Source organism: Cherax quadricarinatus, chromosome 15, assembly GCF_038502225.1.
Source record: "Cherax quadricarinatus isolate ZL_2023a chromosome 15, ASM3850222v1, whole genome shotgun sequence".
NCBI classification, from domain to species: Eukaryota; Metazoa; Arthropoda; class Malacostraca; order Decapoda; family Parastacidae; genus Cherax; species Cherax quadricarinatus.
This window is the reverse complement of record NC_091306.1, coordinates 40,438,467-40,457,483: the sequence shown is the minus strand read 5'-3', so window position 1 is coordinate 40,457,483 and position 19,017 is coordinate 40,438,467. Positions and strand designations below refer to the sequence as shown.

General features: G+C 50.5%; 1 protein-coding gene across 1 annotated transcript in view; it reads left to right on the top strand.

Annotated features, from left to right (window-relative positions):
- Positions 1-19,017, top strand: part of LOC128703340 (uncharacterized) — a 352,588-nt gene that overhangs the window by 234,521 nt on the left and 99,050 nt on the right. The window contains exons 14-15 of the mRNA XM_070085304.1: positions 1,267-1,793; positions 2,155-2,335. Coding sequence (XP_069941405.1) covers positions 1,267-1,793; positions 2,155-2,335 — 708 coding nt within the window. The remainder of the gene's footprint in view (positions 1-1,266; positions 1,794-2,154; positions 2,336-19,017) is intronic.

Sequence of the window (19,017 nt, the reverse complement as noted above, 5' to 3'; positions counted from 1 at the left end):
GGTGGTGACGAAGGTGGTGATGATAGTGGTGATGGTTGTGGTGATGATGGTGGTGATGGTGGTGGTGATGGTGGTGATGGTGGTGGTGATGGTGGTGGTGATGGTGGTAGTGATGGTGGTGATGGTGGTGGTGATGGTGGTGATGGTGGTGGTGATGGTGGTGGTGATGGTGGTGGTGATGGTGGTGGTGATGGTGGTGGTGATGATGGTGGTGATGGTGGTGGTGATGATGGTGGTGATGGTGGTGATGGTGGTGGTGATGGTGGTGGTGATGATGGTAGTGATGATGGTGGTGATGATGGTGGTGATGGTGGTGGTGGTGATGATGGTGGTGATGGTGGTGGTGATGATGGTGGTGATGATGGTGGTGATGGTGGTGATGTTGGTGGTGATGATGGTGGTGATGGTGGTGGTGATGATGGTGGTGGTGATGATGGTGGTGATGGTTGTGGTGATGATGGTGGTGGTGATGATGGTGGTGATGGTGGTGGTGATGGTGGTGGTGATGATGGTGGTGATGATGGTGGTGATGGTGGTGGTGGCGATAATTGAAGTGGTGGTGGTGATAATGGTGGTGGTGATGATGGTAGTGGTGGTGCTGATGGTGGTGGTGATGATGGTAGTGGTGGTGGTGGTGGTGGTGATGGTGGTAGTGGTGATGGTGATGATGGTAGTGGTGTTGATGGTGATGTTGGTTGTGGTGATGGCGTTGTTGGTAGTGGTGGTGGTGGTGGTGATGATGGTAGTAGTGGTGGTGATGATGGTAGTGGTGGTGGTGATGATGGTAGTGGTGATAGTGATGATGGTAGTGGTGATGGTGATGATGGTAGTGGTGGTGGTGGTGATGGTAGTGGTGATGGCGATGATGGTAGTGGTGGTGGTGGTGGTGATGATGGTAGTGGTGATGGTGATGATGGTAGTGGTGATGGTGATGATGGTAGTGGTGGTGGTGGTGGTGGTGGTGATGATGGTAGTGGTGATGGTGATGATGGTAGTGGTGGTGGTGGTGATGATGGTAGTGGTGATGGCGATGATGGTAGTGGTGGTGGTGGTGGTGATGGTGATGATGGTAGTGGTGATGGTGATGATGGTAGTGGTGGTGGTGGTGGTGATGATGGTAGTAGTGGTGGTGGTGATGGTGGTAGTGGTGGTGATGGTGGTAGTGGTGGTGATAGTGGTAGTGGTGGTGATGGTGGGCTCTCCCCAACCCCCAACCTTCCCTGCCCTACTCTCATATACGCGAAATTTAAATTCCTCCTACGGCAGGTATCCTGGCGGAGGTGCGTAGCGGCACCGCCAGCGGCAAGCTCAGCCGCAACAAGAACAAACATGTCTTAAACACCGTTGCGAGCACCACCGCGAGCACCACCGCGAGCACCACCGCAAGCACCATCGTCCAGGAGCAACAGTGGGCTGACCTCATTTCCCCGCTGGTCACCCAAACTGACCTCATCTCCAGACCTGAATTCACCTCTACGGAGTATCAGCCTGGAGGAGGCGCTGACGGAGGTGCTGACAGGTCTGCCACTGGTGACAACACAGGAGGAGGTGCTTGTCTCAGCCTCCGCTACAACCTCCTCTCAGCCAACGCTGAGCTGAGAGTGGTGCTGAGGCCCGTGGCTGCTGCAGGAGTGGAGGGATACCGACGGAGGGGCGTTCAGGGACACCTGGAGGAAGAGGAGGAGGAAGAGGAGGAGGAACAGGTGTTGTGGACGCAAGGACGTGTGGGGAGTCCTGGAGTGATGGACGCCATGGTTAACCTCCTTCCTGATACACTGCCTTCACAATACCAGGTGAGTCAGTACTCACTATTTCCCCTTTATTATCATTTTCATCATCATTATCATCACCATCATCATATTCTTCATCATTTTCATCATTCTGCTAAAGCCGCTTCGGCAATTATTTTCATTATTTCTGAGCTCCCTTTTTTTTCTTGTGTCTTTTTAATTCCTTATTTGTTACTCTTATCACTTTTTCCTCTGTTATTTTATCCCATATATCTTTTTTTTTTTTTTTTTTCATTCTTCCTTTTTTTTTAAAAACATTTTTACAATTTAAATCATTCTAATCCCTTTTTTTTGAGTATTTTTATTTAATTTTTTCTCTTGATTACACTCTACGTGACTTTTTCCCGCACCTCACATGGCGTAGTTGATCCTGCGGGCGGTGGGCGTGGGCGCGGGCGGCGCCAGTGGTGGCGTGGAGGTCCGGGAGGTGAGTCTCAACACTGGTACGTGTACCGGCGGACCTTCGTGTAACTTCAACACCGGATTCTGCTCCTGGAGGGTCTCCTACACGGGCGGTACCGTATGGTACATCCGCCCACACCAAGGTACGCCCACGTTTAGGTACTGTCTCTAGCAATATAGAGCAATTAAACTTCTAACTATACTAATGACCAAGTTGTGTGTGTGTGTGTGTGTGTGTGTGTGTGTGTGTGTGTGTGTGTGTGTGTACTCACCTAATTGTGGTTGCAGGGGTCGACACTCAGCTCCTGGCCCCACCTCTTCACTGATGGCTACTAGGTCCTCTCTCTCTCTCTCTCTCTCTCTCTCTCTCTCTCTGCTTCCAGAGCTTTGTCATACCTCGTCTTAATGCTATGTATGGTTCCTGCCTCCACAACATCACTTGTTAGGCTATTCCACTTCTTGACGACTCTGTGACTGAAGAAATACTTCCTAACATCCCTCTGACTCGTCTGAGTATTCAGCTTTCAATTGTGACCCCTTGTTTCTGTGTCCCCTCTCTGGAACAACCTGTCTCTGTCTACCTTATCTATTCCACGCAGTATTTTGTGTGTGTGTGTGTGTGTGTGTGTGTGTGTGTGTGTGTGTGTGTGTGTGTGTGTGTGTGTGTGTGTGTGTGGAGTCTCTTCCGCTTGTGTGTGTATTTGGTGTGTGTGAGCGCTATGTGCACAAGAGAGCTCTCTGCGCTGGTAATTGCTGTGTTTGCAAGCGAGAGTTCATGTGACATGTGAGTGCTGTGACGTACTGGTGTTTACATAATATATTCGTAGCTACAGGCCCTCGCATTTAGCAGACCGTAAAGTATTTTGCAGTTGTCAGTTGCAGCGATGACTACCTCCTCACGTGATCTATTCCCTCGCTCTTCAGTAACTTCCAGTGATTTTTCTCTTCATAAATTCTGTTGGAAGCAAATTAGATTTTCAACTTCTAAACGCACTCGTTATTCTCATTATGACGAGTCCTCAGTACTGTTAATCACTCCCACTATTTCTCACCAAAAAGAATGCGACGTCAGTACAGCAAAACTCAGTGCATGCGGATTCACTTCGCGGATTCACTTCTCGGATTCACTTCTCGGATTCACTTCTCGGATTCACTTCTCGGATTCACTTTGCGGATTCACTTTGCGGATTCACTTTGCGGATTCATTTTGCGGATTCAGTGCGTCCTATAATCATAGACTCTAGTTGCATCACGCGAACCACGGAACGGGTGGGGGTTGAACCCATGGTGAGTGTGTCGTAAAACTCCAGGTCAGAGCGTAAGCCACTGGACAACCTGGCTACAAAAAGATTCGTCCAATTAATTAGTGCAGCAAGTTGGATGAACTTCATTGTGCCTTAGGCACTGGCCTGGACTTTTACGAATCACTCACCATGGGTTTAAACCCCAGCCATTCCCTGGTTTGTTGGCAATCGTATTATTCCGATTTCTTGAGACATGCGTGATTACATCACGAATGTCAACGAAGCTTCCATGCCTGAAGGAAGGCTTCGTGTAGCACAGTCAGAGCTTCTAACACACTCACTGGATTAAAAAGAGAAAGACACACACACGGGGAAGAGCAAAAAAGATCGCAGACAGAGTATAGGATAAGTGGCCAAAGATTGCTAACCTCACTCAAGGAGAAGGATTTCGGAGTGAGTATAACACCGAGCACATCTCCTGAGACGCACATCCACCAAATAACTGCTGCAGCATATGGGCGCCTGGCATACCTGAAAATAGCGTTCCCATACTTCAGTAAGAAATCGTTCAAGACTCTGTACACCGTGTACGTCAGGCCCATACTGGAGTATGTAGCATTAGTTTAGAATCCACACCTGGTCAAACACGTCAAGAAATTAGAGAAAGTGCAAAGGTTTGCAATAAGGCTAGTTCCAGAGATCAGGGGAATGTCCTATGAAGAAAGATCAAAGGAAATCGGCCTGACGACACTGGAGGACAGGAGGGTTAGGGGAGGCATGATAACGACATACAAAATACTGCGAGGAATTGACAAGGTAGACAGAGACAGGATGTTCCAGAGATGAAACACAGAAACAAGGGGTCACAATTGGAAGTTGAAGACCCAGATGAGTCAGAGAGACGTTAGGAAGTACTTCTTTAGTCATAGAGTTGTCAGAAAGTGAAATAGTCTGGCAAGTGATGTGGTGGAGGCAGGATCAATGTCTCACCCCTGCAACAACAAAAAGGTGAGTACACACACATACACACGCAGATAAACATAAAATATAATAGATGGTACGGTAAGAATCTTATTTATCATAAGCGTGACCTGATTTATCGATAGGGACGATACAAGCAGATGAGTGACCTAGTTGTGTTGAGTGACCTAGTTGTGTTGAGTGACCTAAATGCTGACTGGTACTTGTGAGAACACTGGTGCAATGGTATCTAAAGGGAGATATGTGCTACAACTACATGATTTGCTGTGTGCTAGAAGTGCTGGACCCAGGGTCATTCTGTCACACACACCCTGGTCATTCTGCCACACACCAGGGTCATTCTGCCACACACACCCGGGTCATTCTGCCACACACACCCGGGTCATTCTGTCACACACACCCTGGTCATTCTGTCACACACACCCTGGTCATTCTGCCACACACACCCTGGTCATTCTGTCACACACACCCTGGTCATTCTGCCACACACACCCTGGTCATTCTGTCACACACACCCTGGTCATTCTGCCACACACACCCTGGTCATTCTGCCACACAAACCCTGGTCATTCTGCCACACACACCCTGGTCATTCTGTCACACACACCCTGGTCATTCTGTCACACACACCCTGGTCATTCTGTCACACACACCCTGGTCATTCTGCCACACACACCCTGGTCATTCTGTCACACACACCCTGGTCATTCTGCCACACACACCCTGGTCATTCTGTCACACACACCCTGGTCATTCTGCCACACACACCCTGGTCATTCTGCCACACAAACCCTGGTCATTCTGCCACACACACCCGGGTCATTCTGCCACACACACCCTGGTCATTCTGCCACACACACCCTGGTCATTCTGCCACACACACCCTGGTCATTCTGCCACACACACCCTGGTCATTCTGTCACACACACCCTGGTCATTCTGCCACACACACCCTGGTCATTCTGTCACACACACCCTGGTCATTCTGCCACACACACCCTGGTCATTCTGTCATACACACCCTGGTCATTGTCACACACACCCTGGTCATTCTGTCACACACACCCTGGTCATTCTGTCACACACACCCTGGTCATTCTGTCACACACACCCTGGTCATTCTGCCACACACACCCTGGTCATTCTGTCACACACACCCTGGTCATTCTGTCACACACACCCTGGGCATTCTGTCACACACACCCTGGTCATTCTGCCACACACACCCTGGTCATTCTGTCACACACACCCTGGTCATTCTGCCACACACACCCTGGTCATTCTGCCACACACACCCTGGTCATTCTGTCACACACACCCTGGTCATTCTGTCATACACACCCTGGTCATTCTGTCAAACACACCCGGGTCATTCTGCCACACACACCCTGGTCATTCTGTCATACACACCCTGGTCATTCTGTCACACACACCCGGATCATTCTGCAACACACACCCTGGTCATTCTACCACACACACCCTGGTCATTCTGTCACACACACCCTGGTCATTCTATCACACACACCCTGGTCATTCTGCCACTCACACCCTGGTCATTCTGCCACACACACCCTGGTGATTCTGCCACACACACCCTGGTCATTCTGTCACACACACCCTGGTCATTCTGCCACACACACCCTGGTCATTCTGCCACACACACCCTGGTCATTCTGCCACACACACCCTGGTCATTCTGTCACACACACCCTGGACATTCTGTCACACACACCCTGGTCATTCTGCCACACACACCCTGGTCATTCTGACACACACACCCAGGTCATTCTGCCACACACACCCTGGTCATTCTGCCACACACACCCTGGTCATTCTGCCACACACACCCTGGTCATTCTGTCACACACACCCTGGTCATTCTGTCACACACACCCTGGTCATTCTGCCACACACACCCTGGTCATTCTGTCACACAAACCGTGGTCATTCTGTCACACACACCCTGGTCATTCTGTCACACACACCCGGGTCATTCTGTCACACACACCCTGGTCATTCCGCCACACACACCCTGGTCATTCTGTCACACACCTGGTCATTCTGTCACACACACCCTGGTCATTCTGCCACACACACCCTGGTCATTCTGTCAGACACACCCTGGTCATTCTGTCACACACACCCTGGTCATTCTGTCACACACACCCTGGTCATTCTGCCACACACACCCTGGTCATTCTGTCACACACACCCTGGTCATTCTGCCACACACACCCTGGTCATTCTGTCACACACACCCTGGTCATTCTGCCACACACACCCTGGTCATTCTGTCATACACACCCTGGTCATTGTCACACACACCCTGGTCATTCTGTCACACACACCCTGGTCATTCTGTCACACACACCCTGGTCATTCTGTCACACACACATTGGTCATTCTGTCACACACACCCTGGTCATTCTGCCACACACACCCTGGTCATTCTGTCACACACACCCTGGTCATTCTGTCACACACACCCTGGGCATTCTGTCACACACACCCTTGTCATTCTGCCACACACACCCTGGCCATTCTGTCCCACACACCCTGGTCATTCTGCCACACACACCCTGGTCATTCTGCCACACACACCCTGGTCATTCTGTCACACACACCCTGGTCATTCTGTCATACAAACCCTGGTCATTCTGTCAAACACACCCGGGTCATTCTGCCACACACACCCTGGTCATTCTGTCATACACACCCTGGTCATTCTGTCACACACACCCGGATCATTCTGCAACACACACCCTGGTCATTCTACCACACACACCCTGGTCATTCTGTCACACACACCCTGGTCATTCTATCACACACACCCTGGTCATTCTGCCACTCACACCCTGGTCATTCTGCCACACACACCCTGGTGATTCTGCCACACACACCCTGGTGATTCTGTCACACACACCCTGGTCATTCTGCCACACACACCCTGGTCATTCTGCCACACACACCCTGGTCATTCTGCCACACACACCCTGGTCATTCTGTCACACACACCCTGGACATTCTGTCACACACACCCTGGTCATTCTGCCACACACACCCTGGTCATTCTGACACACACACCCAGGTCATTCTGCCACACACACCCTGGTCATTCTGCCACACACACCCTGGTCATTCTGCCACACACACCCTGGTCATTCTGTCACACACACCCTGGTCATTCTGTCACACACACCCTGGTCATTCTGCCACACACACACCCTGGTCATTCTGTCACACAAACCGTGGTCATTCTGTCACACACACCCTGGTCATTCTGTCACACACACCCGGGTCATTCTGTCACACACACCCTGGTCATTCTGCCACACACACCCTGGTCATTCTGTCACACACCTGGTCATTCTGTCACACACACCCTGGTCATTCTGCCACACACACCCTGGTCATTCTGTCAGACACACCCTGGTCATTCTGTCACACACACCCTGGTCATTCTGTCACACACACCCTGGTCATTCTGTCACACACACCCTGGTCATTCTGTCACACACACCCTGGTCATTCTGACACACACACCCTGGTCATTCTGCCACACACACCCTGGTCATTCTGTCACACACACCTTGGTCATTCTGTCACACACACCCTGGTCATTCTGCCACACACACCCTGGTCATTCTGCCACACACCCCCTGGTCATTCTCCCACACACACCCTGGTCATTCTGACACACACACACTGGTCATTCTGCCACACACACCCTGGTCATTCTGCCACACACACCCTGGTCCTTCTGCCACACACACCCTGCTCATTCTGTCACACACACCCTGGTTATTCTGTCAGACACACACCCTGGTCATTCTGTTACACACACCCTGGTCATTCTGTCACACACACCCTGGTCATTCTGTCACACACACCCTGGTCATTCTGCCACACACACCCTGGTCATTCTGCCACACACACCCTGGTCATACTGTCACACACACCCTGGTCATTCTGTCACACACACCCTGGTCATTCTGTCACACACACCCGGGTCATTCTGCCACACACACCCTGGTCATTCTGCCACACACACCCTGGTCATTCTGTCACACACACCCTGTTCATTCTGTCACACACACCCTGGTCATTCTGCCACACACACCCTGGTCATTCTGGCACCCACACCCTGGTCATTCTGTCACACACACCCTGGTCATTCTGTCTCACACACCCTGGTCATTCTGTCACACACACTCTGGTCATTCTGTCACACAGGCCCTGGTCATTCTGCCACACACACCCTGGTCATTCTGCCACACACACCCTCGTCATTCTGTCACACACACCCTGGTCATTCTGCCACACACCCCCTGGTCATTCTCCCAAACACACCCTAGTCATTCTGTCACACACACCCTGGTCATTCTGCCACACACTCCCTGGTCATTCTGTCACACACACCCTGGTCCTTCTACCACACACACCCTGGTCATTCTGTCACACACACCCTGGTCATTCTGTCACACACACCCTGGTCATTCTGCCACACACACCCTGGTCATTCTGTCACACACACCCTGGTCATTCTGCCACACACACCTTGGTCATTCTGCCACACACACCTTGGTCATTCTGTCACACACACCCTGGTCATTCTGCCACACACACCCTGGTCATTCTGTCACACACACCCTGGTCATTCTGCCACACACACCTTGACCATTCTGCCACACACACCTTGGTCATTCTGTCACACACACCCTGGTCATTCTGCCACACACACCTTGGTCATTCTGTCACACACACCCTCGTCATTCTGTAACACACATCCTGGTCACTGTCACACACACCCGGGTCATTCTGTCACACACACACCCTGGTCATTCTGCCACACACACCCTGTTCATTCTGCCACACACACTGGTCATTCTGTCACACACACCCTGGTCATTGTCACACACACACGGGTCATTCTGTCACACACACACCCTGGTCATTGTCACACACACCCTGGTCATTGTCACATACACCTCGGTCATTCTGTCACACACACCCTGGTCATTGTCACACACACCCTGGTCATTCTGTCACACACACACCCTGGTCATTGTCACACACACCCGGGTCATTCTGTCACACACACCCTGGTCATTGTCACACACACCCTGGTCATTGTCACACACACACTGGTCATTCTGTCACACACACCCGGGTCATTCTGTCACACACACCCGGGTCATTCTGTCACACTCACACCCTGGTCATTGTCACACACACCCTGGTCATTGTCACACACACCCTGGTCATTGTCACACACACCCTGGTCATTCTGTCACACACACCCTGGTCATTGTCACACACACCCTGGTCATTGTCACACACACCCTGGTCATTGTCACACACACCCTGGTCATTGTCACACGCACCCTGGTCATTCTGTCACACACACCCGGGTCATTCTGTCACACACACCCGGGTCATTCTGTCACACACACACACACTGGTCATTGTCACACACACCCGGGTCATTCTGCTACACACACCCGGGTCATTCTGTCACACACACACTCACTGGTCATTGTCACACACACCCTGGTCATTCTGTCACACACACCCTGGTCATTCTGTCACACACACACCCGGGTCATTCTGTCACACGCACCCTGGCCATTCTGTCACATACACCCTGGTCATTCTGTCACACGCACCCTGGTCATTCTGTCACACGCACCCTGGTCATTCTGCCACACACACCCGTGTCATTCTGCCACACACACTCTTGTCATTCTGTCACACACACACCCTGGTCATTGTCACACTCACTCCCTGGTCATTCTGCCACACACACCCTGCTCATTCTGTCACACACACCCTGGTTATTCTGTCAGACACACACCCTGGTCATTCTGTCACACACACCCTGGTCATTCTGTCACACACACCCTGGTCATTCTGTCACACACACCCTGGTCATTCTGCCACACACACCCTGGTCATTCTGCCACACACACCCTGGTCATACTGTCACACACACCCTGGTCATTCTGTCACACACACCCTGGTCATTCTGTCACACACACCCGGGTCATTCTGCCACACACACCCTGGTCATTCTGCCACACACACCCTGGTCATTCTGTCACACACACCCTGTTCATTCTGTCACACACACCCTGGTCATTCTGCCACACACACCCTGGTCATTCTGGCACACACACCCTGGTCATTCTGTCACACACACCCTGGTCATTCTGTCTCACACACCCTGGTCATTCTGTCACACACACTCTGGTCATTCTGTCACACAGGCCCTGGTCATTCTGCCACACACACCCTGGTCATTCTGCCACACACACCCTCGTCATTCTGTCACACACACCCTGGTCATTCTGCCACACACCCCCTGGTCATTCTCCCAAACACACCCTAGTCATTCTGTCACACACACCCTGGTCATTCTGCCACACACTCCCTGGTCATTCTGTCACACACACCCTGGTCCTTCTACCACACACACCCTGGTCATTCTGTCACACACACCCTGGTCATTCTGTCACACACACCCTGGTCATTCTGCCACACACACCCTGGTCATTCTGTCACACACACCCTGGTCATTCTGCCACACACACCTTGGTCATTCTGCCACACACACCTTGGTCATTCTGTCACACACACCCTGGTCATTCTGCCACACACACCCTGGTCATTCTGTCACACACACCCTGGTCATTCTGCCACACACACCTTGACCATTCTGCCACACACACCTTGGTCACTCTGTCACACACACCCTGGTCATTCTGCCACACACACCTTGGTCATTCTGTCACACACACCCTCGTCATTCTGTAACACACATCCTGGTCACTGTCACACACACCCGGGTCATTCTGTCACACACACACCCTGGTCATTCTGCCACACACACCCTGTTCATTCTGCCACACACCCTGGTCATTCTGTCACACACACCCTGGTCATTGTCACACACACACGGGTCATTCTGTCACACACACACCCTGGTCATTGTCACACACACCCTGGTCATTGTCACATACACCTTGGTCATTCTGTCACACACACCCTGGTCATTGTCACACACACCCTGGTCATTCTGTCACACACACACCCTGGTCATTGTCACACACACCCGGGTCATTCTGTCACACACACCCTGGTCATTGTCACACACACCCTGGTCATTGTCACACACACACTGGTCATTCTGTCACACACACCCGGGTCATTCTGTCACACACACCCGGGTCATTCTGTCACACTCACACCCTGGTCATTGTCACACACACCCTGGTCATTGTCACACACACCCTGGTCATTGTCACACACACCCTGGTCATTCTGTCACACACACCCTGGTCATTGTCACACACACCCTGGTCATTGTCACACACACCCTGGTCATTGTCACACACACCCTGGTCATTGTCACACACACCCTGGTCATTCTGTCACACACACCCGGGTCATTCTGTCACACACACCCGGGTCATTCTGTCACACACACACACACTGGTCATTGTCACACACACCCGGGTCATTCTGCTACACACACCCGGGTCATTCTGTCACACACACACTCACTGGTCATTGTCACACACACCCTGGTCATTCTGTCACACACACCCGGGTCATTCTGTCACACACACACCCGGGTCATTCTGTCACACGCACCCTGGCCATTCTGTCACATACACCCTGGTCATTCTGTCACACGCACCCTGGTCATTCTGTCACACGCACCCTGGTCATTCTGCCACACACACCCGTGTCATTCTGCCACACACACTCTTGTCATTCTGTCACACACACACCCTGGTCATTGTCACACTCACTCCCTGGTCATTCTGCCACACACACCCTGGTCATTCTGTCACACACACACCCGGGTCATTCTGTCACACGCACCCTTTTCATTCTGTCACACACACCCTGGTCATTGTCACACACACCCGTGTCATTCTGCCACACACACCCGTGTCATTCTGCCACACACACCCTTGTCATTCTGTCACACACACACCCTGGTCATTGTCACACTCACTCCCTGGTCATTCTGCCACACACACCCTGGTCATTCTGTCACACACACACCCGGGTCATTCTGTCACACACACCCTGGTCATTGTCACACACACCCTGGTCATTGTCACACACACACCCTGTTCATTGTCACACACACTCCCGGGTCATTCTGTCACACACACCCTGGCCATTGTCACACACACCCTGGCCATTGTCACACACACCCTGGCCATTGTCACACACACCCTGTTCATTGTCACACACACCCTGTTCATTGTCACACACACCCTGTTCATTGTCACACACACCCTGGCCATTGTCACACACACCCTGTTCATTGTCACACACACCCTGGTCATTCTGTCACACACACCCTGTTCATTGTCACACACACCCTGTTCATTGTCACACACACTCCCGGGTCATTCTGTCACACACACCCTGGCCATTGTCACACACACCCGGGTCATTCTGTCACACACACCCGGGTCATTCTGTCACACACACCCTGTTCATTGTCACACACACCCTGTTCATTGTCACACACACCCTGTTCATTGTCACACACACCCTGTTCATTGTCACACACACTCCCGGGTCATTCTGTCACACACACCCTGGCCATTGTCACACACACCCGGGTCATTCTGTCACACACACCCGGGTCATTCTGTCACACACACCCTGGCCATTGTCACACACACCCGGATCATTGTCACACACCCGGGTCATTCTGTCACACACACCCTGGTCATTCTGTCACACACCCGGGTCATTCTGTCACACTCACCCTGGTCATTCTGTCACACACCCTGGTCATTCTGTCACACACACCCGGGTCATTTTGTCACACACCCGGGTCATTCTGTCACACACCCGGGTCATTCTGTCACACACCCGGGTCATTCTGTCACACTCACCCTGGTCATTCTGTCACACACCCTGGTCATTCTGTCACACACCCGGGTCATTCTGTCACACACCCGGGTCATTCTGTCATACACCCGGGTCATTTTGTCTCACACCCTGGTCATTCTGTCACACACCTGGGTCATTCTGTCACACACACCCGGGTCATTCTGCCACACACCTGGGTCAATCTGTCACACACACCCGGGTCATTCTGTCACACACACCCGGGTCATTCTGTCACACACCCGGGTCATTCTGTCACTCACACCCGTGTCATTCTGTCACACACACCCTGTTCATTGTCACACACACCCGGGTCATTCTGTCACACACACCCGGGTCATTCTGTCACACACACCCTGGCCATTGTCACACACACCCGGATCATTCTGTCACATACCCGGGTCATTCTGTCACACACCCGGGTCATTTTGTCACACACCCTGGTCATTCTGTCACACACCTGGGTCATTCTGTCACACACACCCGGGTCATTCTGCCACACACCTGGGTCAATCTGTCACACACACCCGGGTCACTCTGTCACACACACCCGGGTCATTCTGTCACACACCCGGGTCATTCTGTCACACACCCGGGTCATTCTGTCACACACACCCTGGTCATTCTGTCACACACCCGGGTCATTCTGTCACACACCCGGGTCATTATGTCACACACCCGGGTCATTCTGTCACACACCCTGGTCATTCTGCCACACACACCTTGGTCATTCTGCCACACACACCTTGGTCATTCTGTCACACACCCTGGTCATTCTGCCACACACACTCTCGTCATTCTGTAACACACATCCTGGTCACTGTCACACACACCCTGGTCATTGTCACACACCCTGGTCATTCTGCCACACACACCTTGGTCATTCCGCCACACACACCTTGGTCATTCTGTCACACACACCCTGGTCATTCTGCCACACACACCTTGGTCATTCTGTCACACACACCCTGGTCATTCTGCCACACACACCCTGGTCATTCTGTCACACACCCTGTTCATTCTGCCACACACACCTTGGTCATTCTGCCACACACACCTCGGTCATTCTGTCACACACACCCTGGTCATTCTGCCACACACACCCTGGTCATTCTGTCACACACACCCTGGTCATTCTGCCACAAACACCCTCGTCATTCTGTAACACACATCCTGGTCACTGTCACACACACCCTGGTCATTCTGTCACACACACCCTGATCATTGTCACACACACCCGAGTCATTCTGTCACACACTCCCGGGTCATTCTGTCACACACACCCTGGTCACTGTCACACACACCCGGGTCATTCTGTCACACACACCGGGGTCATTCTGTCACACACACCCTGGCCATTGTCACACACACCCGGACCATTCTGTCACACACCCGGGTCATTCTGTCACACACACCCTGCTCATTCTGTCACACACCCGGGTCATTCTGTCACACACCCGGGTCATTCTGTCACACACCCGGGTCATTCTGTCACACACCCTTGTCATTCTGTCACACACCCTTGTCATTCTGTCACACACCCGGGTCATTCTGTCACACACCCGGGTCATTCTGTCACACACCCGGGTCATTCTGTCACACACACCCTGGTCATTCTGTCACACACCCGGGTAATTCTGTCACACACCCTGGTCATTTTGTCACACACCTGGGTCATTCTGTCACACACACCCGGGTCATTCTGTCACACACCTGGGTCATTCTGTCACACACCCGGGTCATTCTGTCACACACACCCGGGTCATTCTGTCACACACCCGGGTCATTCTGTCACACACCCGGGTCATTCTGTCACACACACCCGGGTCATTCTGTCACACACCCGGGTCATTCTGTCACACACCCGGGTCATTCTGTCACACACCCGGGTCATTCTGTCACACACCCGGGTCATTCTGTCACACACACCCTGGTCATTCTGTCACACACCCGGGTCATTCTGTCACACACCCTGGTCATTCTGCCACACACCTGGGTCATTCTGTCACACACACCCTGGTCATTCTGTCACACACCTGGGTCATTCTGTCACACACACCCGGGTCATTCTGTCACACACACCCGGGTCATTCTGTCACACACCTGGGTCATTCTGTCACACACACCCGGGTCATTCTGTCACACACACCCGGGTCATTCTGTCACACACCTGGGTCATTTTGTCACACACACCTGGGTCATTCTGTCACACTCGGTTAATTGCTGCGGCAATGCGCTAAATCTGCGATGAACATACTATGATATGACACGGGAGACAAACAGGTTTGATATGAGGAATGATAGCTCCGATTACTTGGATCAAGAGCCCTGCAGCATCAGAGGACCAGCCATCCTGTTTTTCTCGTTGACGGATTATATTAGAGAGAGAGAGAGAGAGAGAGAGAGAGAGAGAGAGAGAGAGAGAGAGAGAGAGAGAGAGGTGCATTTCCTTCTTAAATCGCTTGACCAAGAAAAGGCTGTGGGCCCAGACAAGTTGAGCCCAAGATTGCTGAGATGTGCAGACCAGCTAGCAGCACCTCTAACTCGCATCTTTCAGCACTGCCTAGTACAGTGTAAATGGCCCTCTCTGTGGAATGAGGTAAATGTAGTCCCTGTTCACAAAAAGAAGAGCAGAGCAGAAATCAGCAACTACAGACCAGTGGCACTCCTGTCAATCACTGGTAAGATCCTTGAGACAATAATCTCAAGACAAATGACAGAGTTCTTTGACTACCACTCACTACTTTGTGATCGTCAATATGGCTTCAGGAAAGGTTACTCTGCTGCTGATATGTTGTTAAACCTCTCCACTAAGTGGCACCAGTCACTGGATGAATCCAAAGTCAGCTGTGTGGTAGCACTGGACATTGCTGGCGCTTTCGACCGGGTGTGGCACCAGGGCCTCTTAGTAAAACTTCAAGCACTGGGAATTGCAGGCTCTACGCTATGTCTCCTCAGTGATTACCTTCATGGTAGATCTCTAAGTGTAGTTCTCAATGGAACGGAATCAGCAAGACATCCTACTGGGGCAAGTGTTCCACAAGGAAGCGTTCTGGGACCATTGTTATGGAATGTCTACTTCAACGACCTTCTTCATCTCATCCCAGAATTACATGCATATGCAGATGACTGTACACTGACATTCACTTATCCAAGAGCAGAAATGCCAGCTACTCTAAGCTACATCAATCACCAGCTAAGAGCTATACCAGCTTAGGGAAATAGATGGCAAGTAACATATGCACCTGAGGAAACGCAAATGATGATCGTCTCTAGGCACCATGATGGTAATGCTGGTGCAGTAGTAAGGATGAATGGGAGGGTGTTGGCACCTGGAGAAGAAGTTGATATCCTTGGGGTGAAATTTGACTCCAAACTAACCATGAAGAACCATGTTGTAAATCTTGCAAACAAGGCAGCCAGGAAGCTTACAGCACTTCACCGTATCTCGCATCTGCTTGACAGCAGGGCTTGCAAGATTCTGTAAGAGGCACAAGTACGCTCACACCTTGAGTATGCTCCACTTTCTTAGTTTGCCTGCCCCCCTCCCTCTCATCTGCGACTGCTTGACAGAGTAGAGAACAGAGCAAGACGTCTCATCTCTCGCCTGGACCAATCCTGGATAGATCTGTCATTTCAGCAGAACCTTCAACACAGGAGGGATGTGGGTGGCCTTACTGTTGTGTACAAGGCCAATATTGTCAAAGTACCTCACTCGGATCTACTTCGAGGACAGCGTGAAACAAGCTTTTATGCCACAAGACGGGCAGCAAGCAGCAACTTCACTCTGGCTGTACCCTTCTCCAGAACATCACTCCATCTGAGATCATACATACCCAGGATGACTCGAGTATGGAACACATTCGTACAGGATAATGATGTCAACGAGATAAAGTCAGTTGATCAAATGAAAATGCTGGCCCACAGATGGCTCCAACTTCATCCTGTTTCCTACTTGTATGTCTTATAACAATAAAAATGCTTTCAAATGAGTTGATGTAGGTAACAGCTCTTAGCTTGTCAATAAAGTTAGGAATCCTTAACCTGTAAATAGCTTGTCAATAAAGCTAGGATCCTTAACCTTGTCAAACCCTGTGTAAAAAAAAGGGAGAGAGAGAGAGAGTGAGTGAGTGAGAGAGAGTGAGAGAGGGTGAGAGAGAGAGAGAGAGAGAGAGAGAGAGAGAGAGAGAGAGAGAGAGAGAGAGAGAGAGAGATCCCCATGCGCCAAGTAATCATTCACTAGCGCAACTTTTATCAAGCCAGAAGCACTTGACAGTTTTCCTTATCTGCCTCACTTTGCTTCCCACAATAATTCTTGCCTCTGGCCACTCAGATATTTACCTCAAAGAAACCTACTCATCCATCACTCTCCCCTTTCACTGCTATCTTTTTGACGCCTCCTCCTATTTTCACCTCCCCTTCAATTTAAAGATAATTTTATTTTGAGTTGCCCTTTTTTTCAAAATTTTCACGAAGTATTCCGCTCGTCTTACCCGAATGTTTTATATCTCTCTATGTGATGTAAATCTTTGTAATTAATTCCCACAAACTGATAAAAACACTTAAACAAACACCAGGACATGTTTACTTCAGAATGTTTCACTCCTGTAACCTTGATCACTAGTAGAATGCATAGGTCAAGGAATAGATCAAGAATAGGTCAAGGAATAGATCAAGAATAGGTCAAGTAATAGGGCCAATCGAAGCTTATTCCTTGGGTAACATTGGAAACGGGTTGGGCAAATATTTGTGTTATTGCCTAGCATGGGCCAGTAGGCCTACTGCAGTGTTCCTACTTTCTTGTGTTCTTATACCAGTGTACTTGAAATAAGATGGCAGTGAAAGTAAGGCGACAGTGAAAGTGAGGTGACAGTAAAAGTGAGGTGACAATGAAAACTGAGGTGAGAGTGAAAGTGAGGTGATAGTGAAAGTGAGGTGATAGTGAAAGTGAGGTGACAGTAGAAGTGAGGTAACAGTGAAAGTGAGGTGACAGTGAAAGTGAGGTGATAGTGAAAGTGAGGTGATAGTGAAAGTGAGGTGACAGTAGAAGTGAAGTAACAGTGAAAGTGAGGTGACAGTGAAAGCGAGGTGACAGTGAAAGTGAGGTGACAGTGTTCAGCCCCTCAACGCTATACTGATCAATCTCTTCATTGGGGGAATTTGCAGCACGAAAAATAAAATAAATCATCCAGATCACTCCCAACACAGCTTCCTGGTTGAGACACACTAACATCATCTTGGTAGTCTATTCCAAACGTCTGAACATCTGGCTCCGCCTCCTCAACACAATGAACACTACCGAATCATCTATAAAGTTTGCATTTAAACTCGAGAAAAGAGGGTTTTTAGTATCTTCCGAGACTAAGAATCCTCTCTTCTTCGTGTATAGAATCAGTACCAACAACAATGATCTTGGAAATAAATGGTATCAAATACCGACACAGTGGAAATATAAACACATATGCAGTATAATGTGATCCTTTATTGACAACGTTTCACCCACACAGTGGGCTTTTTCAAGTCACACACAGATCTGTGTGTGACTTTAAAAAGCCCACTGTGTGGGCGAAACGTTGTCAATAAAGGATCACATTATACTGCATATGTGTTTATATTTCCAACAATGATCTTGTACACCTTGGAGAAAAAGTATTTGAGGTGGACAGTCCCTCAGCCTTGAG